The following is a 24546-nucleotide window of genomic DNA, read 5'->3' as shown; positions in this document are numbered from 1 at the left end:
GATATAATAATAGCAGGAGACTTTAATTGCAACTTATAAACAGATAAGAGCAATAGTAGTGATATTAAAATAGTAAACAAAATAACAAAATGTGGCAAATTATATATATGGGACAATATACATTGGACTTGAAGTGAAATAAAAACTGAAATCAATTAAAGTTTGATATCAGACAGTATAAGAATAATAGAGGAAGGAATAAAACATACATAATTTTCAGATCAAATAGCAATTTGGATAAACAATAAATGAAAAAGAAGAGTGTATAAAATAGGGAAAAGAATTAAAAGAATTAATGAAAAAGAATTAAAGCAAGAAGATAGGAAAGAAATAGTTAAGTTACAGAAAGATCATAATAAATATGAAAATGTTTTATGGAAATTTGACAAGTTGGTGGATATGTTTTAAAGAAAAATATAAAAAGTGTTTCTTAGACTCTATCAAGAATAAGAGAGAGAAAAAGAAAAAGAAAAATATAAAACATTAAGCCAAGCTATGTTTGGAGAACTGATAAATAAATAAAGAAAGACCTTTCTATGAAAAAGAGAAAAGAATTATATGAAATGAATTAAGCCAGGATAAATTATTTATTATATAAACAGAGACATTGCTTACAAGGAAAAAAAGAAGTAGCACCCTATTTAATTAAATTGATGAAAGAAAATAAGGGAGTTAAAGAATAAAGAAGGAAAGAAAATAACATCTCAAGAAGGTATATGTGGCATTATTAAAGAACATATAAAACAATCATTTATGAAGAAAAAAATTATTTGAAATCAAAGTATGAAGTTAAATTGGTTAAAGAAGATAATGAAAGTTTGGAACAAAAGATCATTTTGAAAGTGTTAAATGATGTATAAAAATACATTAAAATAAATACTGCAACAGGGTTAGATGGCATTGAATACCATATGTATAATGAAATGGAAATATGGCAAAATGTAATATTTTTAGAGGTACTGAATGAATGGTTAGAGTTGGGAATAACAGATGAAGACATTTGCACAGGTGTAGTAATATTCATGTGAAAAAAAAGATGAAAAAGACAATATAAAGAATAACACTGATTATAAAATACCGATGAGAATAATAACTAAGAGGTTAACAAATGAAATGGATAAGTTACTTGATCAAACAATATTTGGTTGAAAAGGAAAAGCAAGTCAAGACTTATTATGGATTATAAAATAGGTAATAGGTGATATGATAAATAAGGTAGAAACAAAGATCATGATAGGAGATTTAAGCAAGGCATTTTACAAAATACAATACGACTCTTTATGGGAAATTTTAGAAGCGTATTTATTTATTTATTTTACATTTGTTGACTGGGCTAGTCTAGCTGCATACATGTCCATTTTCAGTAGAGGCCCAGGGAGATATGCTCCAAGCAGATAAAAAGAGAAAATACAATACTTAAACAGTACTATACATAAATTTCAATGCTTAGACCATTTTTTTTATTTTTAATTGCAATACATTGGAGAATTAAACTTATATGTGAAGAAAAAAATCAATTTAAGTAAAGTGGTATACAGTCAAAGCATAGTTTAAGATACAACAATTTTAGACACACACAAGGTCTGAAGATGATAATATTTAGACCAAAGAAAGAGAGATGGAGGCATGAGAAGGTTATGAAAGAAAAAGAATAGGAAAAAAAAAATACACTGGCTAGTATATGTTTGGTTTGCATAGAAAATTGTTGTAGAGGGCACATGGTACAGGAATAAGGGTTGAAAACAAGATGAGAGAAATAAGGAGAGGAAGTAGGGTTCAGTCTGGTTTAGAGCAGGGACAAAGCCAGAGAATTTTCAGATGTTCTTTGAGGTTTTTTTTGAAAAGAGATGTAGATGAGAGATATGTGAGTGTTCTAGGGAGCTGGTTCCAGATTTCGCCCACAACATTACTAAAAAGTGAGTCGCCTGCTTTGTTATTAGCTTTAACACTGGAAATGAGTAACTTATTAGCTGAGTGAAGTGTTTCCAGATTTTTATAAAGGGAGATCAGGTTAGTAAGGATAGGGGTATTATTTAGGTGGTAAAGAATTTTTTGTATGACCACTAGTTGATTATACAGAAGATGGTTTTGAAGTTCGAACCATCCAAGCTGTTTAAGATTAAGACAGTGATGGGTTCTGAAAGGAGTGCCTGTGGCAAATCTGGCTATGTTGTTATAACTGGTTTCAAGCTTGCTTAGATTGTGCCTTGACAGATTGGCGTATATAGCGGAAGCATAGAATAGGGTGGAAACGAGGTGAGTCTGGGCAATGGAGGTTCTAGTTTGTGGATTGAGGAAGGGTTTGATTCTATACAGGGAGCCTAGTTTTTTATTAACAGATTGAATAGTATTGTTGATATGGTCATCGAAGTTGAGTTTGTTATCCATGGTAATGCCCAGGAGATGTGTAGTAGTATCAGGGGAAATAGAAGTTCCATTTTTCGAGGTAATTATGAAGTCGATCTCTGGTGACTTTAGGGTAGGAGCAAAAAGCAGAAGTTTTGGTTTTTTTGGAATTTAGGAGAAGGCAATGATGGGTAAACCAATTTTCAACAGTGTTAAATACTGTTTGAGTGAGGGTTTGAAGAGAGGTTGCTGATTTAGCAGTACAGATCAAGGGTGAGTCATCGGCATATTGTATACAGGTGGCTTTAGGAAATACAGTGTTGAGATCATTAATAAAAATTGAGAAAAGAAGAGGGCCTAGGATAGATCCTTGAGGGACTCCAATGTTTACGGGTAGAGGTGTAGAGAGAGTATTGTCCCAGAGCACTGCTTGTTGTCTATTTTCAAGATAGGATGTAAACCAGTGCATTGCTTGTGGGTCAAGAGATTGGGCATTTAGTACACTGATCAGTAATTTGTGGTTCACCTTATCAAAGGCTTTGGATAAGTCAATGAACAGTGCAGAAGAAAGAGAGTTATTATTTCAATGTCTGTTGATACAGTCTGTGAAAGTTAGTAGGGTGGTAGTTGTACTATGAAAGGGCCTGAAGCCATGCTGGCTGATGGCTAGTAAATTATTATGGAGCAGATGTTGAAGTAGTTGATAGTGAATACATTTTTCCATTATTTTGGCCAGAGGGGAAAGTAAAGCAATAGGTCTAAAATTAGAGATATCAGTGGAATTACTCCCTTTATGTAAGGGGATGATATGGGAGACTTTCCAAATGGATGGGATGTTTCCTTCTATGATTGTTCAGTTTATAAGGATGGATATGGGATATGCAATGACTGTGGCTGCTATTTGAAGGTATTCAGCTGGGAGGTGATCAGCAGAAGGGGTACAGGGTTTGAGTTTTTGTAGGAGTTTACAGATAAAGGATGTTGGTACGGGTTGTATATGTAAGGAGGGTACTGAGCTGTTTGTGTTTTGGAAAGGGGTGGGGGAAGTAGGGGATAGTGTATTAGTTTGAATAGTTTCAGTGAAGTAATTGTTGAAGGCATCTGCTATTTGTAAAGGATTATTATGGGGAACTGATGATGGGGCTGGAGTTTTGGTATGTCCTGGTTTGAGTAGCTTATTGATGTCTGACCAGAACTTTTGAGGGTTTTTTGGGTGTGATTGTTGAAGGAGGAAATAATAGTTTTGTTTATCTAATAAGATGTCTTTTTTGGTTGAATTTCTTTGCTGTTTATAGAGTAGGTGGTCAGCAGAGCTCTTAGTGGCTCTCCATTTGGTCCATATTTTGTTTCTAAGGAATATTTTTTCTCTGGTTTGTTTTGTGAGCCAAGGAGCTGCTTTGTTTCTAATTTGGAAAGAGCGAGGAGGGGCATGATGATCTAGGATTTGTAAGAATTTAGTATTAAAGTAGGAAACAGCTTCATCTAGTCTAACTTCTTTCAGAGGAGACCAGTTGCAGGCCTTTAGTTCTCTTGGAAAGCTCTCAGCTTGAAAGTGTTTTTTTGAGCGATAGTATTTAAAATTGTTGTTATTAGGACTATGAGCTTTTTGCTTTGTTATATAGGTTAGTACATGGTCACTAATGTCATCAGGAAGTGTTCCTGGTATGTAGGTTTCAGGATGACTATTTATAAGGATCCAGTCAAGGATGGTTTCTTTATTACTAGGTTTGTGAATTCTTGTGGGGGTGTTTATTATTTGTGTGAAGCCATAAAGATTAATATGGGTGTTTGGTTTGGAGGAGCTACAGGTAGTCCAGTCAATGTTAAAATCACCTAGTACAATTGTTTCTTGAGGTAGATGGGTGGAAAGGGTATTAAGAATGTTTTCTATTGTTTCCTGGAGGAATATAGGTACAAATGATGTAAATAGATTTTGATTTGTTAAGGTGGAGTTTGATGGAGAGGGTTTCTGCATTGTTATTAGAGGGAAATAACACATTATAGGATGAGACTAGGAGTTCTGATTTATATAAGATGGCTACACCACCATCCTTTTTGGAAGTTCGGTCATTTCTAAGGATGTTGTAACCAGGTGGCGTTATTTCTAGGTCATGAGTAGAGGGTTTCAGCCAAGTTTCTGTAAGGCAAAGCATATCAAATGCATGCACTTGTAAAAGAGCATGCAGTTGACTAAGTTTGTTATTAATGCTACGGATGTTAAGTTGAGCAATTCTTAGTGAGTTTGCTACTTGTATAGAGGTAGAAATACTTTTGGATATATGTTGTTGTGGGTTATTGCAGAATTGTTGATTTGGGCCGGGATTAGGATGAATATCACCATCTAAAAGGAGCTGAGTGGGATGTTTTAGTATGGTTTTTATGCTTTTAAAGTACTTGGGTAAGCTTATCTTATTGGAAAAGTAAAGAATATGGGGAGATCTATGAAATCTTGGGAGTAGGTATGCTGAGGTAGAAGTTATGTTGCTATGGGAGAGGGAGCTAGGGTGTCTGTTAGGTAGTGTTTGTTGGTGTGGAGGTACATAATTAACTAGAGAGAAATGTTTGTAGATGGTTAAAGTGTAGGGAACAGCTAGAAATAATAATGAAGAAATAATAAGAAGATAGTTTTTATAGTTAGAGTTCTGTGAGAAGGTCATTTGAGGTAATAGGGTAGTAGGGTAATATAAAATGTTAAATATAGTTAGATTATGAGATATAGTATGGTATAATAGATAAGTGGTGACTAGAAGGGGAAGTAGCAGTAAAAAGAGAGTTAGTGGGGCTGATAAAATTGTCCTCTAAAAGTAGGGGGGAGAGGATTAAGGAGAGAGTTAACAGTGGGAGTAGGTGTTAAGTAGTAAGGGGAAGTAGTAGTGAGGAGAGAGGTAGTGGGGCTAGTTAATTCTTGTCTAGAAGTAGGGAGGAGAGGAGTAAGGAGAAAGTTAGCAGTGGGAGTGGTTGTTAAGTAATAGTGAGAGATGATTGGGGGAGTAAAAGTAGTGGGCGTGGCTGAGTATGTACAAGTGTAACAGCACTGGGGGTGGGTGAGAATTGTGGGTAGGGTAGCGGAGCGGAGTAAGCCCGCAGGGCGAACGGAGCGGGCTACAGCAAGTAGTGGAGGATTCAGCAGAGACAATCAGTAAGCGCCATTCAGCTAGAGAAAGACAGTGGAGGAGGTAAGTAGCTGCTAGAAGAGCAGGTAAGATATAGAAGAGAAGATAGTGAAAGGGGAAATTAAGAAGAAATACATTCTAAAGTTAGTAGTGAGAGTGAAGAGTACTGACTATGAGCAGAGAAGGAGTAGAAAGGGGAAAGAGGGCAACTGTGAATGTCCAAGAGATAGAAGAGGAGGAATACTGTGAACTAGGACTAGTAGACTATGGGGAGTGGGATGCAGTGAACTAAGACTAGTAAATTGTGGGGAGTGAGTAAGGGCACGAGGCAAAATTACACTGCCACCTAGTGGGCAGAAATGGATACTACAGCAGGTAGCCAGGAAAAGATAAATAGGTTCGGAAGAATAAGGTAAGTAGCGAGGGAAAATCTAACAGAAGAGGCTTTTAGTCAGGGAAAGGAGTCTGGCTGCTGGTTATCCTGACTCAGTGGCTAAATTAGTTTACAAGCTAAAATACGGGACAAAAAATTGAATTAGCTTACAATATGGGTCAATAGAGAAACATACTTTGTAAGTTCTGTAAAAACAGGTGAGAGCACTGGGCAGCAAAAGGATGGTCCACTTTGGTAAGGCTTGAGGTGGATCAGTGGGTTCTTAGAAGCCAGGCAGGTCTCTTCTTGCAATGTAGTGGTTAGCTTTCTGGTTGGGTGAAGAGGTAAGAAGAAGGGTATTAAATTATTATAAAGCAACAAAGAGAGCCTTAAGTGTACAGATAGAAAAGAGGTAGGAGAATAGTTTAACAAATATGAGTAAAAACTAATTGTACATTCTTACAGACTTTCAATGAGAAATAGTCTAGGTCTGAACATGCAATCAAGTATCAATTTAAAAACACTCTAAACTAAGCTAGGTCTGAAAATGCAGTAAAGTATCAATGTAAAAACACTCCAGACTATGCATGAATAACAGTGAAGATAGCGCTAATGCAGCCAGGTATCAATTTTAAAACACTCCAGACTATTCTAGGTTTGAACATGCAGTCAAGTATCAATTTAACAAACACTCAAGACTATGCAGGAATAGCAATGAAAATAGTGCTAATTCATAGTAGTAAATAATAAAAGCTATTCCCAGCAAGAGGTTAAAGATACATAATTAAAAAAGAAGGCAGGCAAGTTCGCAAAGTAAGGCAGAGGTAACAGCCACTTGGTAGGATGATAGTTACTCCCATGGACGATTGGCATAAATCGATCCAAAAAATTATGCTAGTTAGTTAATTCTTACACTGAGATAAGGTACTGGCAAAGACTTTTGGGCTGCTAATAATGATACTGAGCATCCCCACATTAGCTAATAATGGTACCAAACTTTACCACATTAGTGAACCTTACCACCTGTTAAAAAAGAACAAATAATCCAGGACAGTGTAGATGGGGTGCGGTACTGTCATAAAACAGATGGTATACGATGGTAAATACTTAACATTAATACATTTAAAAAGAGTGGTAAAGCAGTCAACTATAAGCACCGGGATAGTGCAGAAATGGTCTTTAAACAAGCTGCGCAACACAATCCACGTGGGAGGAACCACAGGCCAAGTAGCTGCTAGCGTTATAACAATACAACATTGAGAGGACGTCAATTTGTAATAAAATCACCTAACTGAACAGACTAATATAATACAGTATGTCAAAAACACTAAATAAGAAAAAACAAATAGTAGGCTACTGTGAAACGCTTAGCACTAGCTGCTAGCGTTTCTACAAATGGGTAGCAAGGGCGCAAAAAATAACATACAGTCACTTAGTCTATACCAGTATAGTAAGACTAAAATAAAAAGAAAGAGCCAATGCTAGTCACAACTGACTATGGTCATCAGTAATTCCACAACAGTGGTGTGTAAGCATACACACTTTTAAGGTGCTTTTGCTACACCGGTAGTGCTAAAAATACAATTAGCACCGCAAGACAGATAGTTACGATAGCTCAGAAACACCGGTAGCACCAGGCAAGTACAATTGGTATAGCAATACACATGGATATGATAACTCAGAAACGGTTTAGGCTAGATACACAAAATAAGGAAAATGTGACTTACAGTATTTTAGTGTACTTCGAGGTTCAGGGGCACACAGCAGCCAGGGAAAGATGTAGATAATATACCATAATTATTCATATTATAGTCTTTATAACTAAAACTAACTTTATAATATAAGTAAGAAAATAATACAGATAAAATCAGTTTAATATCAAAAAGTTGAATGTTGGTTCAGTGAACACGGAGAGTCAAAAGGCAGTTAGTCGACTTCTGTGTTGCTGAATATTAGGAGATTGAGAGTACATATCAGCGAATGGAAGTGTGCATTTGCTGATATGAACTAGATGTTATGAGTAGAGTTGCAGTACAGTGTGGATTGGGAAATGTATCTCTTTCCTCACTATAGTGCGATCTTGGAGTTAGAATATTTAATTTGCAGGGGGTAGGGGGCTTGCCCCCCTGCTAAAACTTGAATGACAGTGTAGGTGTTTAACTTACATTTGCACCTACACTGCCATCATGGTCGATTTTCGAAATAATTGTCGAATTTGTTGAATTCGATCAACAGATTTGACATTTTAACCTAATTAGTATGCAGGAAGTATGATGTCATTTTCAAAGTATCGGATGTTCATTTTTATGAACTTCAATATTTTGATAGTAAACAAATAAAATCAGTTTATGAGAAGAATAAGGTAGAATACATATGAATTGATGGATAACTGAGAAAATAAACATAGAATGTGCAATAAGACAGGGGTGTCCAGATAGTAGGATCATGTTTTCTTTAGTCATAAATGTTATAATCAATAAAATTAATAAAAAGTCAGATTTTGCAGGATATAGGATGACAGAAGATGTATATTTGCCTATAATGTATACTTATGCAGACAATATTGTATCAATCACTAGAAATAAATAAAGGATGAAAGAAACAAGTAAGGAGTTAAATATTTTATTAAAAAAGATTGGTTTATGCATTAATGAAGACAAAAGTAAAGGTTCTGGTTGTGAAAGAAATAGAAGTATTAGGAATAGTATTTGGATCAGAAGACTATAAAAATAAACACTGGGAAAAGGTGTTCCAAGAAATTAAAAAAATGTATATTTTGGAAAATTTTTAGATTGGCATATAGGAAGAAAGTATATGTAATACATTCTATTTTATTTGGAAAAATAGCATACATAACTAATACCTATATGTTTCCAACAGAATACGAGAAAGAATTTCTGTCTATTTTATTTTCTTTTATATTGGGTTCAAGATTGAACCCACTTAACAGGGGAATTCTGTACATGAGGGAAGAGCAAGGAGGATTAGCTTAAATTATTCCAGTAGTACATGCAGCATCATTGAACTTATATAGAGTTTTGAAAGCTTATTCGAATGTAAATAAGAAATTGACAGACAGTATTATATACTATAAATATAAAGGGATTTGGGAAAAAGTAGAACTAAAGAAACATTTTAAATCTGTAATGAATGAAGAGGCAAAGGGGTATGAAAATAAAATTATATTGTGGAAACTGAATGTGAATGAAACTGGAAAGAACAGAAAAGACTGGTACATAAGTATTATGAGAACACATTATATGAGTGATCTTTGGAAACATTTAGACATAAAAAAGACAGCAATAATAATGAGGTATAATTGGTATAAAAGTATTCATGAATGTAAGGATTTTCTATGGAGACTATCAATAAGTAATCTATCTGTTAAGGCAAATATGCCTTACAAAAGAAAAGAAGATAGAACATGTATTAGTTGCGGGTAAACATTTTAAAAAAATTTATCTATTTTGATAAAACCTTGTCAGTATAGTCCCAGTTCGGACTTAACTCATACTGCTCTGCATTAATGTCCATAGCTGATTTCTATGACTCAGAAAGAATGACAAATGAGTTTGGATTAACAATGACTGTAATTTATATTTATCTAGTAAAAGCCTTTGATGTATTATCCCATAAAGGAACTGTGAAAGCAGTGGTGCATCATAAACTAAATCCAGATATAATTGGATGGATAAATTAAGTTATCTGGAAGAAATAAAAAAGGTATTTATTTTAGGAAATACTTCAGATAAAAAGACAATTTGTGCAGGAGTACTTCAAGGCTTCATGCTGGGACCTGTATCATTTAATTTGGTATCTATGCCTTTTCTAAAAATGCAATATTACTGGATGAAAAACACATGAAAGCAAAACTGGAATGGAGTAACATAAGAAAATAACCTGTTAGCCTTAAAGGTTCATTTTACAAGTTCATAAGCTGACAGGTAAGTACTAGGCTAGCTACCCTTTACAGCCATTTTAAGCAAAGCCAATTTCCCTTGTAATGCTTGAATTAATCTATTTCATTTAGTTATAGATTGGCCTCACCTATCCCATGGTCAATAACTATATATATTAACCCCAATGAAAATAACTGAGATCATACCATAGCTGATGTGAGGGGAACACATGCATGGGATAAAGCATTTAGGAGCTGCCGCTGCCCATTAGTAGTACAGGGGGCAGTCCTGTGGTAATTATTTTGTTTCCCACCCATAGATCTAAGTTGTGCTTGAATATGGACAGGGATGAACTTTCTTTTATGTGGATGGGGAGTCTTTTCCAGACCAGCCATATCCTCTTGTGATATGCCTGCCTCCTGTAAACTGTCAAAGTGATGTTGCAAAAGAGTTTTATATTCCTAAACAAGTGAACAACAGGGCCAAAGATTTAGGTTTATGAATCAGTTTAAAAGTGTAAGTATATGATTTTTAGTTGAATATACATCTCAGAAAGTACTAATGCAATAAATAATTGTTTGGGGAACATTTACCCTCATAAGAGACCTGAGGATTATGATTAGTGACAGACTACCGATCTATTAAACAGTCAGATTTTTGGAATAGGTAATGTTGAGTTTGAATAATATCACAGAGATACTTTGCACCAAAGGATGTAATGTTTATAAGCTTTGATATTAAGCTTAAGAATTTTATCTGTGATTGTCATAATCCACATTACTTTAAACTGTTTATATTGTTTGTTGGGTTTTTTTTCCTCAGAATATAACTGCACATATTTCAAGCATTTCACCCCAGGACTGGAAGAAGAAATCTTTGAAATTACCACTCAGAAAGGTAGGTATATACCAATATTCATTTTTTCCAACTGTGCATATATTTATTTTGGTTACAGGAAGTTAACTGGAAATATATACAAACAGGCTAATGGGGCACTTTTGAAAACAAACTGGTTTGTTATTCTGTACACTGCAGACCCAAGAATATAAATGTCATTTTTTCAGAACATGTTTATCTTTCTAAGATACAGAGATCCACAAAATGGGAGACAGTAACTTTTACAAATAGAGTCTTACAAAAGCTGTAAATATCCGTGGCCAAATTGTAATTTTGTGCCAAGACTTAAGTCAGAGCCACAAACTACTTTTGTTAAACCTATGTGGTATAATTTTCAGTTCCCTGTTGCCTGCAGACTACTGTGTTGCATACTGCACATTATGTCCCTAGTTATTCCTCACTTTATAAGTGTTTTGTCATTCTCTCTCTTTCAATCTGCTCTTTCAAGATGCCTCCCTTATCTATCCGCAAAATATTCAGAAGTGGGTTGTATAGCTTTCAGCTACTCAAACCCCTGCATTCATTGATTTGTATCATATTTCAAAGGTTACACTCCCTTCCTCACATACTGCTTTCAGAATTTTAATATAAGACTGTAAATTTTGTATCAGATGTAACTGTGGGGATTTTGCACTCCAGTGAGCTACTCAGCCTTAACTACAGTCTATAAAAACAACTTTAATATCCTCAAAAAACTATATAATTTTTATTGTAGAGAGTATTCTCCATCTCTAAATAGATCATTTATCACTCCATACAGAAGTAACATTTTATACAAAAAGAATGTAAATCCTTATCAAAGTAGATTGGCAATATATGGCTTGTGAGTACATTTTGCAACCTTTTAGTGAAATCTATTCAATGTTTCCAGCAAGCATTATGGTCTGTTAAATTTATATTAAATAAACGTTTGGTGTTGTTTAATATTCCATTTCCTAGATGAGTACACCAGTCTCTATTCCCATTTCCCTGGAGCTTATTAACAATAGCAAAGAAAATAACTGGAAAAAGGTTACTGTCACTGTTGTGTGCCAAAAATAAATGTTGGCTATTAAGATGAAAACAAACAAAACTTTACTGGATAAAATTGCACTTATTAATGGGAAAATATTAAGTAATCTTCTGCGATCAGCTTATGCTATCTGATTATTTAATAAATGTTAGTACTGTAAATGGTAAGAATTGATGAAGACACGTATGTAAATAGATGTTATTTGTTTTATTATGTTACTGCATTTGTCCTTGTATATAACATTTCAAGAAAGGTATTTAAAACTGAATATAAGACAATGTATCTTAACTTAAAGTGTTTATGTCCTTGCTGAAATCTGAATTTGTTGAAGAATATGAAACTGGTCTGCAAACTGTTATGACAACATTAACTAAGATGTTCAGTTACTGTGAATATGTTCCTGTTCTGTTCAGAGTGCTGTCTTAAATCTCCATCACCTCTAGTTTACTCATCTGTTCTGCCTTTACTGCCCAGGTTTCTGTACCATACATTAGTACTGGTCACACCACTGTTTTGTACACCTTACTTTTCAGCTTTTTTGGTATTCTTCTGTCATTAACTACTCCTGAAACTCTGTGCCAGTTGTCTGCAGCCCAAGTGATTCTAACTTTTTACTTCCTCGTTTAGACTTTCATTCTCCTCAACCACCCCTCCCAGATACCTGAAGCTGTTGACCTGTTCTACTATCTTCCCTTCTATCTTGTTTCTGATTCCCCCCATTTGCTGCCATTACAACTGTCTTATCTGTACTCAGTTTCATCCCATGTGCCTTTAGTTTTGCATTCTGTTCCCTATCCTTCACTGAATGTCTTGCTCAGAGTCTGCTTATAATGCCACATCATCTACATACAGCAACTTTGTTGATCTGTCTCCTCTGACCCATGATTCAACCACATTATCATCATCGACATTTAGTTTTTGGACCCTTGTGGATGGTGCAGCGGTAGCGTTGTCCCCTCACAGCAACAGGTTCTCCGGTTCAATTCTTGGCTGGGGTGCCTTCTATGCAGAGTCTGCATGTCCTCTCAGGTTCATGTGGGTGTCCCCTGGGTGCTCTGATTTCCTCTCACTTTACAAAGACTGGAGTGTCTCTCCCCAGGCCTCCGCTGAAAACTGGCTTAATTTCAAGTCAGATTTTCCCAGTTAACAAATGTTAAATAAATAAATAAATAAAATTATTATTATTTTTTTTTTTGTGAAATGACAGCGGAAGGACTGGGAAGAATAAGGGTTCACATCCTGCCTGATATGTAGGACCAAGCACAGGGCCTGCCCTAATCCCTCTGATAGCAGGATACAGGACTCAGCAACAGATGTCTTGTCTGATAGCAGGATACAGGACTCAGCAACAGATGTCTTGTCTGATAGCAGGATACAGGACTCAGCAACAGATATTTTGTCTGATAGCAGGATACAGGACTCAGCAACATATGTCTTGTCTGATAGCAGGATACAGGAGTCAGCAACAGATGTCTTATCTGATAGCAGGATACAGGATTCGGCAACAGATATCTTGTCTGATAGCAGGATACAGGACTCAGCAACAGATATCTTGTCTGATAGCAGGATACAGGACTCAGCAACAGATATCTTGTCTGATAGCAGGATACAGGACTCAGCAACAGATGTCTTATCTGATAGTAGGATACAGGACTCAGCAACAGATGTCTTATCTGATAGTAGGATACAGGACTCAGTAACATATATCTTGTCTGATGGTAGGATACAGGACTCAGCAACAGATATGTTGTCTGATAGCAGGATACAGGATTCAGCAGCAGATGTCTTATCTGATAGCAGGATACAGGACTCAGCAACAGATATCTTGTCTGATAGCAGGATACAGGACTCAGCAACAGATATCTTGTCTGATAGCAGGATACAGGACTCAGCAACAGATGTCTTAGCTGATAGTAGGATACAGGACTCAGCAACAGATGTCTGATAGCAGGATACAGGACTCAGCAACAGATGTCTTATCTGATAGCAGGTACAGGACTCAACAACAGATGTCTTATCTGATAGTAGGATACAGGACTCAGCAACAGATATCCTATCTGATAGTAGGATACAGGACTCAGCAACTGATGTCTTATCTGATATTAGGATACAGGACTCAGCAGCAGATATCTTATCTGATAGTAGGATACAGGACTCAGCAACAGATGTCTTTTCTGATAGTAGGATACAGGACTCAGCAACAGATATATTGTCTGATAGCAGGATACAGGACTCAGCAACAGATGTCTTGACCCACTCTTGACACCCACAACCAGCTAATTAAGTGGATATGAGGTGTCACTCATTTCTGTAAAGAAGCAATCCCACTAAACACAAGAGAAGGCCTTACAATTCTCCCTGCAAGGTTTTTACTAATGGTTGACTGGATCCAATAGACCACTGACACCATCTATGGAGCAAAGGTCTCAGTAAATAAGGATGGGACCTGGACAATTGTAATGAGGCTGCTAAGAACTTCCAATCCACTAAGGGCAAATGAAATCTACCCATGCCCATAAGAGGCCAGGGGGAGACTGTAAATCAAAGTACTCAGAATATGAGCCTGAAATGGTCCAGTTCTCTGGTTTAGTTAACAAATATAAGTAAGTAAAAAAATATATATATCATAAAAAATCAATGAGCATGGAACAGTAAAGACTGGGACCCACACAAGGAGAGACATGAGGCTTTTATGCCCCAGTGGACCAGTGGGAAGGGGACCATGCAATGCTGATGAGAAGACAATATTAGTCTCCCAGGTAACCTAGCCTGGCAACTCAATCTGGGATAGGCCACTCTCACCCATACAGGAGGAAAAGGAGGCAGATCTAGGGGAGACTGGCCACAGATTCTTATGCACTAAAACTAGAAGGGTAACTAAGACATACCTGAAAGCCAGAAGCCACAGGAAGAGCAATCTCAAAGTGATGGAAGCAGATAGATATAAGCTTGTCCAAATAAATTTAAAACAGAACCTAAAGAGAACAAGGATTGAGAAAACTAGCCCAGTGAACTGCTTGACCAAGGGAGACATGCAGAATATCCAGAAGCTGTGCTGGATAGAAGATTGGAGTCACCTCCATATTACTCATCACCTCTTGAGGGAATTAGGAGGGAAAACTCATTTGAATCTGAGCAGAACTCTACCAAACCTATAGACTAACTAACTTTACACACAATATGAAGAAGCCTAAGTGAAGGGGACAGCAGACAACCATCCCTTCCCTTAGCCTCCATCCCTAAGCAATGCAGGAAAGAATGAAGGTGCCACAAAGGAAGTGAAAAACAGACTACGTAACAACAAGGCAAAAGGTCAGGTTGGACAGCCATTCCAAAGAAAAGGTAAGGCCAGCATGTAGCCAGCCTGCTTAGGGTGTGGTCCTAACAGTTTACAGCCAAAGACCACTGAATGAAGTCTCTCTAAAGGGCTACCTCTGTGTAACCCTTGGGGTCCCTCTGGACAGTCTTCCTTACAAGAGTCACAGCCAGAGTAAGCTGAAGCTCACTCCCTGCAGGGATGAAACACAGAGTGCTTTTATTCCTTCAGTCCCCACCCAACAGCAAGATTGAGTGGTTCCCAGATGTCGCACCTAGACATCAAGAAGAACAAGCCTCCCAAGTGTCCCAAAGTAGTCATGTTTTCTTCAAAGAGAAGAAAGATATGTGAGCCACCATGTTTAGCAGACCAGAGAAGAGGTTCCAGACCAAGGAGCTAGAACAAAAGTACTCTTTCCCTTTAGGACACAAAGCAGCATTTACCTGCTGGATGTTGGGTGAGCTTTGTAGGGTAACAAATTCCTGTGGGAGTAGGGGAATCACAGAGGGAGCCCACCCCACAAGTTCCAAGAGGTGGCCACTGTCGAACCTCAAAGAGCTGCTTTTATCCCCTTGCTAAAGCAGGAAGTGGCACCAATAGGAGGGGATCACACCAGACTGGTCATGTGCTTGTGCTACTTGCAGGGCCTCTTCTTCCTCCTAAAATAGTGATGTCAATCAAGGAGGAAGCATGTGCCTCCTATATGGAAGAGACCTATCAAGCAATGAAGAAGGCTGCAAGCAGGAAATGAAGCCTTATAGAAACAGTCCAGTTTGTCAAAATGAGACCCCTCTAACATGCTATCAGGTCATCCTACAAGGGACGACAAAGGCAGAAGCTATCTGATGCAGCCACATTCCTTTGACTGCATCTCTAGCCTGGCCATCTACCAAATACAATAAATACCTAAAAAGCTATGTTTACACTAGCATAGCAATTTTCCATGTGAAAGCAAGATCCAACCTGATTCCATACTTGGGAAGATTCTCTAGAATGGAAAGAAATTCCACCACAAGGAAGGTCTGACAACTGGACAGGTGAGATACACAGGTGTGGCAGAGGACTACATCTTCTCAGTTCTTCTCACCCATTAGATGCCCTATCTGCCATCTACATAGGTCATAGGTGCAGGGCCAGTAAAAATTTTGAACCATGAAGCCCTAGAAAAGTCATCCTTAGGGTACAGAAACAAAGATTAATTTCAAAGTGCTCGGGGGGGGGGGGGGGGGGTAAAGAGCATAACACTTTCAAGAGGCATCAGTAACAGAGTCATGCTGCCTCCAGGTTTGTGTGATAATATCAGCAAAGGCTATATCCATGGGAGAAATAAACCAAGAGCTTAGAGAAGATACTTTCATGCTCACTTTGGGCCTGGAAACAAGCAGAAACCTAAGTCCACATGACTTCTATTAAAAAAGGCACTGTAGCACAAGAAGCAGGAAGACGTCAGGGTCTCATAACTATTATATTACCCTTCTCAGAAACAATGACTCATGTATTTGACTCCCACATAGACATAGTGATAAGATGAGTCTAACCTTCCACACTCTAGGGTTTAGATCACTCCATGACTTGTCGGAAGATATGTATGCAATTGGTGGGCAATGGATGTCAGGACAGATAAGGCATGTACATGGTCATGCACTCACCAAGACAACAAAACAAACAGAAGGCTGCATAAAGCGAAGTGCTACCTTCCACTCAAAATCCCTGTGGGTGAACAAGAGTCACAAAAACACTCAGTTTCACATGTCTATGCAGCAGGCAGTGCTGCAGGTAAACCCAGAAAGTCTTCCTTGATCCAGGCCAGCTAGCCCAGAGAGACGAGGAGGCCCTAACAGAAGAAACTTCAGTCCATCGTACTCCTAACCTGAAAAAGGTTGGCTTAATGATTAGACTAAACAAAGAACCAAACCAGCCAGATGTAGAAAGAACACCCAGGGATGCATCCCCAAAAACATGTGAGAGCTTGAGGTGCACATCTCCTAGTCCATAGTGATGGGAGACTGGAGAAGAGTTAAATCTCTTTTTACTGCCTGGGTGACCGCCATGAAGCCAATAACCAAGTAAACCTATCTCTAGGAAGCAACATCCCTGACCAGTCCTTCAAACTGTACGTCAGGTGATTCTTCAATAAAGCACTTAGTAAATATAGATACCTTCCTAATGCTCCAGCAAAGGAGCTTCCTCACGCAGCTTTAAAAAAAAAAAAAAACAAAGGACAGGCAAATGCAGGAATGTTTAGCAGCAGTTTCAGGGAACAAGATCCAATCATGGGGCAAAGGATTAAAGCTATGGGCTATTAACAAGTTGCTTCCTGAGGTCTTAACTTTTTTTTCCTCAGCCTCCCTTTGCTGCCTTGGAGCTTCAGATTTCAGTCCTGATGCTTTTCACTATCTGCTTGGAGTTTGCATGTTCTTCCTGTGCCTGCATAGGTTTTCTTTTAGTACTCAGATTTCATCCCACCTTTTAAAAACATGCTGGCTAATTGGTTATTATGCAATGATAGCTTACTACTATTCAAAATTATGGATGGTGATTGATCAGCCCAACCAGCATGCTCATTGTAATTTGAGCATATACCAAAACAAAGTCCAGTCACTGAAGTACCATTAAGCAGCCAGACTTTCTTCTTTTAGTGTATGGTACAGAGGCATATGTCTCAGCTGTCCAGATTTTCACAGAATGTCCACACTTTTGGCTGATATTTTTGGCCTGTTCCTCATAAATTCTGTGGTTTTCTGACAAATGACTAAGGAGTGAAGTCACTAAATAATAATATGTATTTCAGTTTCAGACTTCATGTCCTTCATACAAAGCACAATAATACAAATCTTGTTAGTTTAGCAGTTTTCTAAGTTTATAAGAGCAGCATGTACAATTGGTCCCTATGTTGGGGCCTTTGTCCCCTGCTATTTAAGGCTTTCTCCACATTTCTTGAACTAATAGGTTGAAAGGTACATACAGAGGCAGAGCAAATAAAAGGAAAATCAGATACATTCTGAAAAACTAAAGAAACATGCCTGATTTTTTTTGCATTTTTGCCCTGTTTCTCTCACACCTCCAAATTGTCCAGATTTTAGAGTTTAAAAAAGGTAATGGAGATCTTCCTTTCTCTGTTGCTTTGTTTTCCAAGTGTGGGTATGCAAGTCCCATACAAATGCACAGTACACTAATAAATGTGGAAGAATGAGTAAACAACATGAAGGAACACTATGGAGCCATTATACACAGACATTATTTAAGAAACGTAAGCAATCTCTTTCTTAAATAATGTCATTGCATAATAGCAATAACTGACTTGTGTGTGTAGGTATATGGGGATTTACTCATGGTTGGCTTTGTTTCATGACTCTGGTTTCATCTTCATGCTCAAACTTATCCAACCTTGGGTAAATTCTCAATATACCCACACCCACTCATCAGTTATTGCTTTATTATACATATAGCTGATGTATTTGAGGGTCCTACTTTTCAATGGAATTTACTTCCAGGTATCATATTTCCCCAAGCTTAACTCCCCAAAAACATACTTACTAGAATCATTTTTCATTACAGAGCTGTCCAGCAAGATCATATACAAGCCATTTTTACACTTTTTAGTTTATTTATTTTTTCAGTTTTCTTTTTTTACCACCCTGAAAAAAATATTTTATATTTGATGTAATATGCAGTTTTGGCAGGTGCATTTTTCAATGTGTTAGACTCATCCATTTCTCAGTGGACCTTTGTCCTTGTAGCTCAGCTAATGGCTAAAATTGTACAAGAATAACCATTCTGCATACTTGCTTAAGAAATAAAATAAAACAAAACAAGTGCAGGTAACAAAAAAAAAACTTGGAAAATGAGTATGGATGGAGATACAAAGTGGTGATCAGTTGGGATCTATAACCATATGGATATGAAAAGTTAATATGGAGGGGGGACACAATCTAAGGGAGAATCTATTGGAAAAAAGACTGATAATTCGGTAGAAAATAAAGTGGAACAGCTGCATGCAAACTGTAAATTGACTGATGACATGATAACGAGTTTACTGTCCTTGTATAGTCCTCGTCATACAGGGCAGAACAATTAATCCATTTAATGAAATATTTAGAGATAACAGACTTAGAACAGAATGTGACCATGCTGTTTGATATAAATGTGACAATATTGCAATATATGAATGTGATAATGATAAATATCATGATTGTGATAATTCTAAGTGATATGAATGTGATAACAATACTGTGTAATATAAATGGGGCAATATAGTGTATGTTGATGGCCACCCACATAAAGGAGAAAATGGTGAGGTAAAATTATTTCTGTGAGGTGAACGGAGTGATACCATGCAAGGATAAGCCTACAAAAGTAACAATGTACTGGTTGAGTTTACTAAGATTTTGTCAGAAATTACAAAGTATAACTACAGAGATTACTCAGACCGATGTAAAATATACATTCAAAAAAGAAAGAAAGAATGAAACAATATTGCCAAGTTATAAAAAGATGATCAGTGACAGGGCAGCTTAACTAAAGACAAAGACTGGAAGGGAATAATCAGATGGGAAAGGTGCAGTTCATGCTGTGATATTTATAGAGATTTAGTAGGAAACTTAAAAAGGATAACACTCTGATGTATAAGAAAATAGTGGGGTATATGAATCACCTACAGCCTAGAAAAACAGTAGAAATGAGGAGTTTGTTAAAAATTGCAATGATGGTAATGCGTTTGTGATGAAACTGCTAACAAAAAATTTAGAAGCTAAACAAGGAAGATGGGTCATTGAAATAAGTAAAATGCATGGTATAGCTTAGCATGCTTAAGATTCTAATCTTATATAAACAGAATTAAGGACATCTAGTGGAGCAATAAACAATAAAGGTTAAATGGTAACAGGAACTAGTAAGTTGCTAGGCAGCCCATTAGTGCAGGGGCAGGACATCTGGTTCAGGTACTATATGAGGCATTAAACAACTGGTCGCTGATGGGCAGCAATGAAGAGGACAGGCTACTCACCTGTTCTAGAGGAGCAAAGAGGTTGCACATAAAACAATTCTATGAAAAACATCCCTTACGGACCAAAAAACAAATTTATAACAATTCACTGCAAAGGAAGGCTGCAGGTTGCAGAAGTACTTTTACTGAAGAGAAGGCTAAACCCACTGCAGAGCCATTCAATGTAAACCCTTAGAAAATGTTACAGGGGTATTAGTGAAGTACTGGTCATCGATGTGGGAAAAGAACCCAGAGTGATGCATGACTGAAGCCTCGTTTGTTACCCCTAAAGGGGAATGAAAATGAAGGGACAGAGTAGTTAAATGAGGTCTTTGAATGGGTCAGTACATGTAGGAGGGAAATAATCAAAATTATCAGAACTATATTGAAAAGTACAAAACTGATAGGTAAATAATAGGCCAGCTGCCCTTGTGGGTCATTTTAAGCATAGCCAACTTCATTTACACAGGTGAGAATCAAACTATGTACCTTGTGCATGTGAGGTAAATATTTTAACCATTGTACTACCCCACCCCACCAAAAAGTAAAGAATAGGAAGTAGCAAGGGCTTTACTCTAGGAACACAATACAAAACTGAGGGAAAATGCTACATGTATGGTTAGGAAATGAGAGGTGATAGAAGAATTAAGAGAACTTGTAATAGACAAAACAGAAATCCAGAAAGAGTTCCAGCAAAATGTATACATTATTATGCAAGAAATATATATAAGGATCCTTAACCAGAATGTAAAGTCATTCATTACAACAGCAAAAGATAGTACACACCTGGGTAATGGCGATATGGTCTATACAGGTGTTTATATGAGAAAGTTACAAAAAGAAATTAATCAGGAAAATTTGCCATGAGTAACTGATAAGACCCTGAAGTCAGCAACAACTTATGCACCAGACCGCAGGACATCAGAGGCAGATGAAAGGATTACTTCCAGCAACTTATGAATGAAGAAAACATCACAGAAATTGTAGGGCCCCCAGACACAGCTTACAGTTAAAGAGGAAGAAGAGTCCGACTGTGCATTCCTGGACTAGGAGATAGCATATGACAAGATCACAAGAAAGCTGATTTTGGCAATCCTGTCATAATTCAAATTCCCAAATACACTGGCAGAATTAGAACAGTCTATGTACAAGGATATAATGACACAAGTACAAGCCCCCCTGCACCCCCCACACCCCATGCAACTTAAATATACTAACTCCAAGATTGCACCACAGTGGAATGAATGGCAAAATAGTGCCGTGCAGAGCGGAATGGAAATTTTGCCATTCTCTCCACTGTAGTGCGATCTCGGAGTTGGTATATTTAAGTGCAGGGGGTGCGGGGGGGCTTGCCCCCTGCATATACCTTCTAAATGTTTTTTTTTTTATTTTTATTTTTTTTTTTAATTTTGATATTACGGAATCTCGAGATTCTGGTCTTTGGGCTTCAGAGTCTCGAGATTCCATAATTCGAGATTTAGCAGTGAACCCATATATATATATATATATATATATATATATATATATATATATATATATGGGTCCCCTTCAGTTGATTGAACTTTTAAAAGTTTGAAGGGCATACGGCCGAGACGATATGATTGAACCTTTAAAAGTTAGAACAGTCTGAATGGAGATCCCCATACAGTGCGGAATGGGAGGATTTCCCTTTTCCGCAATGTAGTGCAATCTCAGAGTTGGTATATTTAAGTAGCGAGGGGTGTGGGGGGGTGCAAGAGGGCTTGTCCCTGCTACAAATGTTTAGTTTTGCTTTTTTTTTTTTTTGTTTTTTTTTAAATGTTCGGACTTTTAAATGTTCGATGTTATGGTCTCGACCAGATGTGCTTCGAACATCTAAAAGTTTTATCTACTAACGTAGATCTATATATACATATATATATATATATATATATATATATATATATATATGTTGTTTGTTTGTCTTTTCGGCTTTTCCCAGTTAGGGGTTGCCACAGCAGAACTCTGGTCCGTTAATGATTGGCAGTAGATTTTTATGGTGCTGAGTTGCCAGCCCGACGCCCAACTTTCAATGAAAGCACGCCCATTTACGCATGTCTTTCGAACACCACTCAACCACGGGGAGGACATGCAAACTCCACACAGAAGGCACTCCAGCCAAGAATCAAACAGGAGAACCTCTTGCTGTGAGGCAACAACGCTACCGCTGCACCACCGCGGCATATATATATATATATATATATATATATATATATATATATATATATATATATATATGTGTGTGTGTGTGTGTGTGTGTGTGTGTGTGTGTGTGTGTGTGTGTGTGTGTGAATATATATATATATATATATATATATATATATATATATATATATATATATATATATATATATATATATATATATATATATATATATATATATATATATATATATATACACACACACACACACACACACACACACACACACATAAGATTATATTTACAATTCCAAAGGAAGGTTTGGCGACCTGGCTGACCCATGTTGCCGAACCTTCAGTTGTTGAAGTCCCAGTTCAGTGAATGCACAGTGCATTCGCACAGATGAGGTTGATCTTGTAACTAGAGATCATGGTACAGTGGGGATCAGGAAATTTACCCTTTTCCACACTGTAGTGTGATCTCGGAATTGGAATATATAATGTGTAGGGGGTGTGGGGGTGTGCATCCCCAGTGGGGGCTGCACAGGGGCTTGCCCCCCCTGCAAAATCATCATGTCACATGGTGTGTAGTGCCGGACTGCATTCTATGGATGTCGAAAAAGGTCAAATTCGCAACAGGAAGTGTGTTTGTGACATTCTGACCTTCTCAACATTCTGTGTTCAACTTTTTAGTAGACATTTAAGGTAGGAATGTCTTTTGAGCGTCTACTATATGATAGTAAACCATATATATAGACACAATGGATATAAAAAGTTTACACACCTCAGTTAAAATGCCATTTTTTGTGATATAAAAAAATGAAACCACAATAAATCATTTCATACTTTTCCCACCTTTAATATGACCTGTAACCTGTACAATTCAGTTGAAAAACAAACAAATCTGTTAGGGGAAAAAATACAAAAAATAAAAAACGTACAATACGCTGGTTGCATAAGTGTGCACATCCTTAAACTAATACTTTGTTGAAGCACCTTTTGATTTAATTACAGCATTCAGTCTTCTTGGGTAGGAATCTATCAGCATGGCACATATTGATTTGGCAATATTTGCCCACTCTTCCTTGCAAAAGCTCTCCAAATCTGTCAGATTGCAAGGGCATCTCTTGTGCACAGCCCTCTTCAGGTCACCCCACATAATTTCTATTGGATTTAGGTCTGGGCTCTGGCTGGACCATTCCAAAACCTTAATTTTCTTCTGGTGAAGCCATTTTTTTGTTGATTTGGATGTATGCTTGGGGTCATTGTCATGTTGAAAGGTGAAATTCCTCTTCATCTTTCTAGCAGATGCCTGAAGGTTTTGGGCCAAAAGTGACTGGTATTTGAAACTGTTCATAATTCCCTCCACCTTGACTAAAGCCCCAGTTCTAGCTGAAGAAAATCAACCCCAGAGCATGATGCTGCCACATCCATGCTTCACAGTGGGGGTGATGTTCTTTTGGTAATACAAAGTGTTGTTTTTGCGCCAAACATACCGTTAGGAATTGTAGCCAAAAAGTTCAACCTTGGTCTCATTAGACCATAACACATTTTGCCACATGCTTTTGGGAGACTTGATGTATTGTTTTGCAAATTTTAGCTGGGTCTGGATGTTTTTCTGTGTAAGAAAAGGCTTCCGTCTTGCAACCCTACCCCATAGCCAAGACATATGGAGAATACGGAAGATTGTTGTCACATGCAGTACACAACCAATACTTCCCAGAAATTCCTGCAGCTCCTTCAGTGTTTCTGTAGGTCTCTTGCCAGCACTCTTGACCAGTTTTTGTCTTGTCTTTGCATCAATTTTGGAGGGATGTCCAGTTCTTTGCAACGTCACTGTTCTCCCATATTTTCTCCGCTTTTTGATGACTGTCTTCAGTGTTTCATTGTAAATCCAATGCTGTGGAAATTTTTTTGTACCCTTCTCCTAACTGATACCTTTCAACAATGAGATCCCTTTGATGCTTTGTAAGCTCTCTGCGAACCATGGCTTTTGCTGTAGCAGGCAACTGAGTAAATGTCAGGAAAATCCTACTAGGACAACTGAACTTTATTTGGGGTTAATCAGAGTCTCTTTAATTGATAGCAGGTGTGTACCCAAGAAGAATGAATGTTGTAATTAAATCAAAAGGTGCTTCAACAAAGCATTAGTTTAAGGGTGTGCACACTTATGCAACCAGCGTATTGTACATTTTTTATTTTTTGCATTTTTTCCCCTAACAGATTTGTTTGTTTTTCAACTGAATTTTACAGGTTATAGGTCACATTATAGGTGGGAAATGTTTTGAAATTATTTATTGTGGTCTCATTTTTTATATCACAAAAACCTGGCATTTTAACAGGGGGGGTGTAAATGTATATATATGTGTGTATATATATATATATATATATATATATATATATATACAAAAGCGAAGTTTGTCTTTTTTTTTTTTTGGTTTCGCTT

At 37.2% G+C, this 24546-nt stretch overlaps 1 protein-coding gene across 1 annotated transcript in view; it reads left to right on the top strand.

The window, feature by feature from the left end:
- CACNG1 (calcium voltage-gated channel auxiliary subunit gamma 1) overlaps positions 1-24546 on the top strand; it is a 259002-nt gene that overhangs the window by 149763 nt on the left and 84693 nt on the right. Inside the window, exon 2 of the mRNA XM_044085096.1 lies at positions 10554-10628. Coding sequence (XP_043941031.1) covers positions 10554-10628 — 75 coding nt within the window. The remainder of the gene's footprint in view (positions 1-10553; positions 10629-24546) is intronic.

This window comes from Protopterus annectens, chromosome 10.part0, assembly GCF_019279795.1.
Source record: "Protopterus annectens isolate FY-2018-M chromosome 10.part0, PAN1.0, whole genome shotgun sequence".
In the NCBI taxonomy this organism is placed as follows: Eukaryota; Metazoa; Chordata; order Ceratodontiformes; family Protopteridae; genus Protopterus; species Protopterus annectens.
This window is presented reverse-complemented; position numbering and strand designations above follow the sequence as displayed.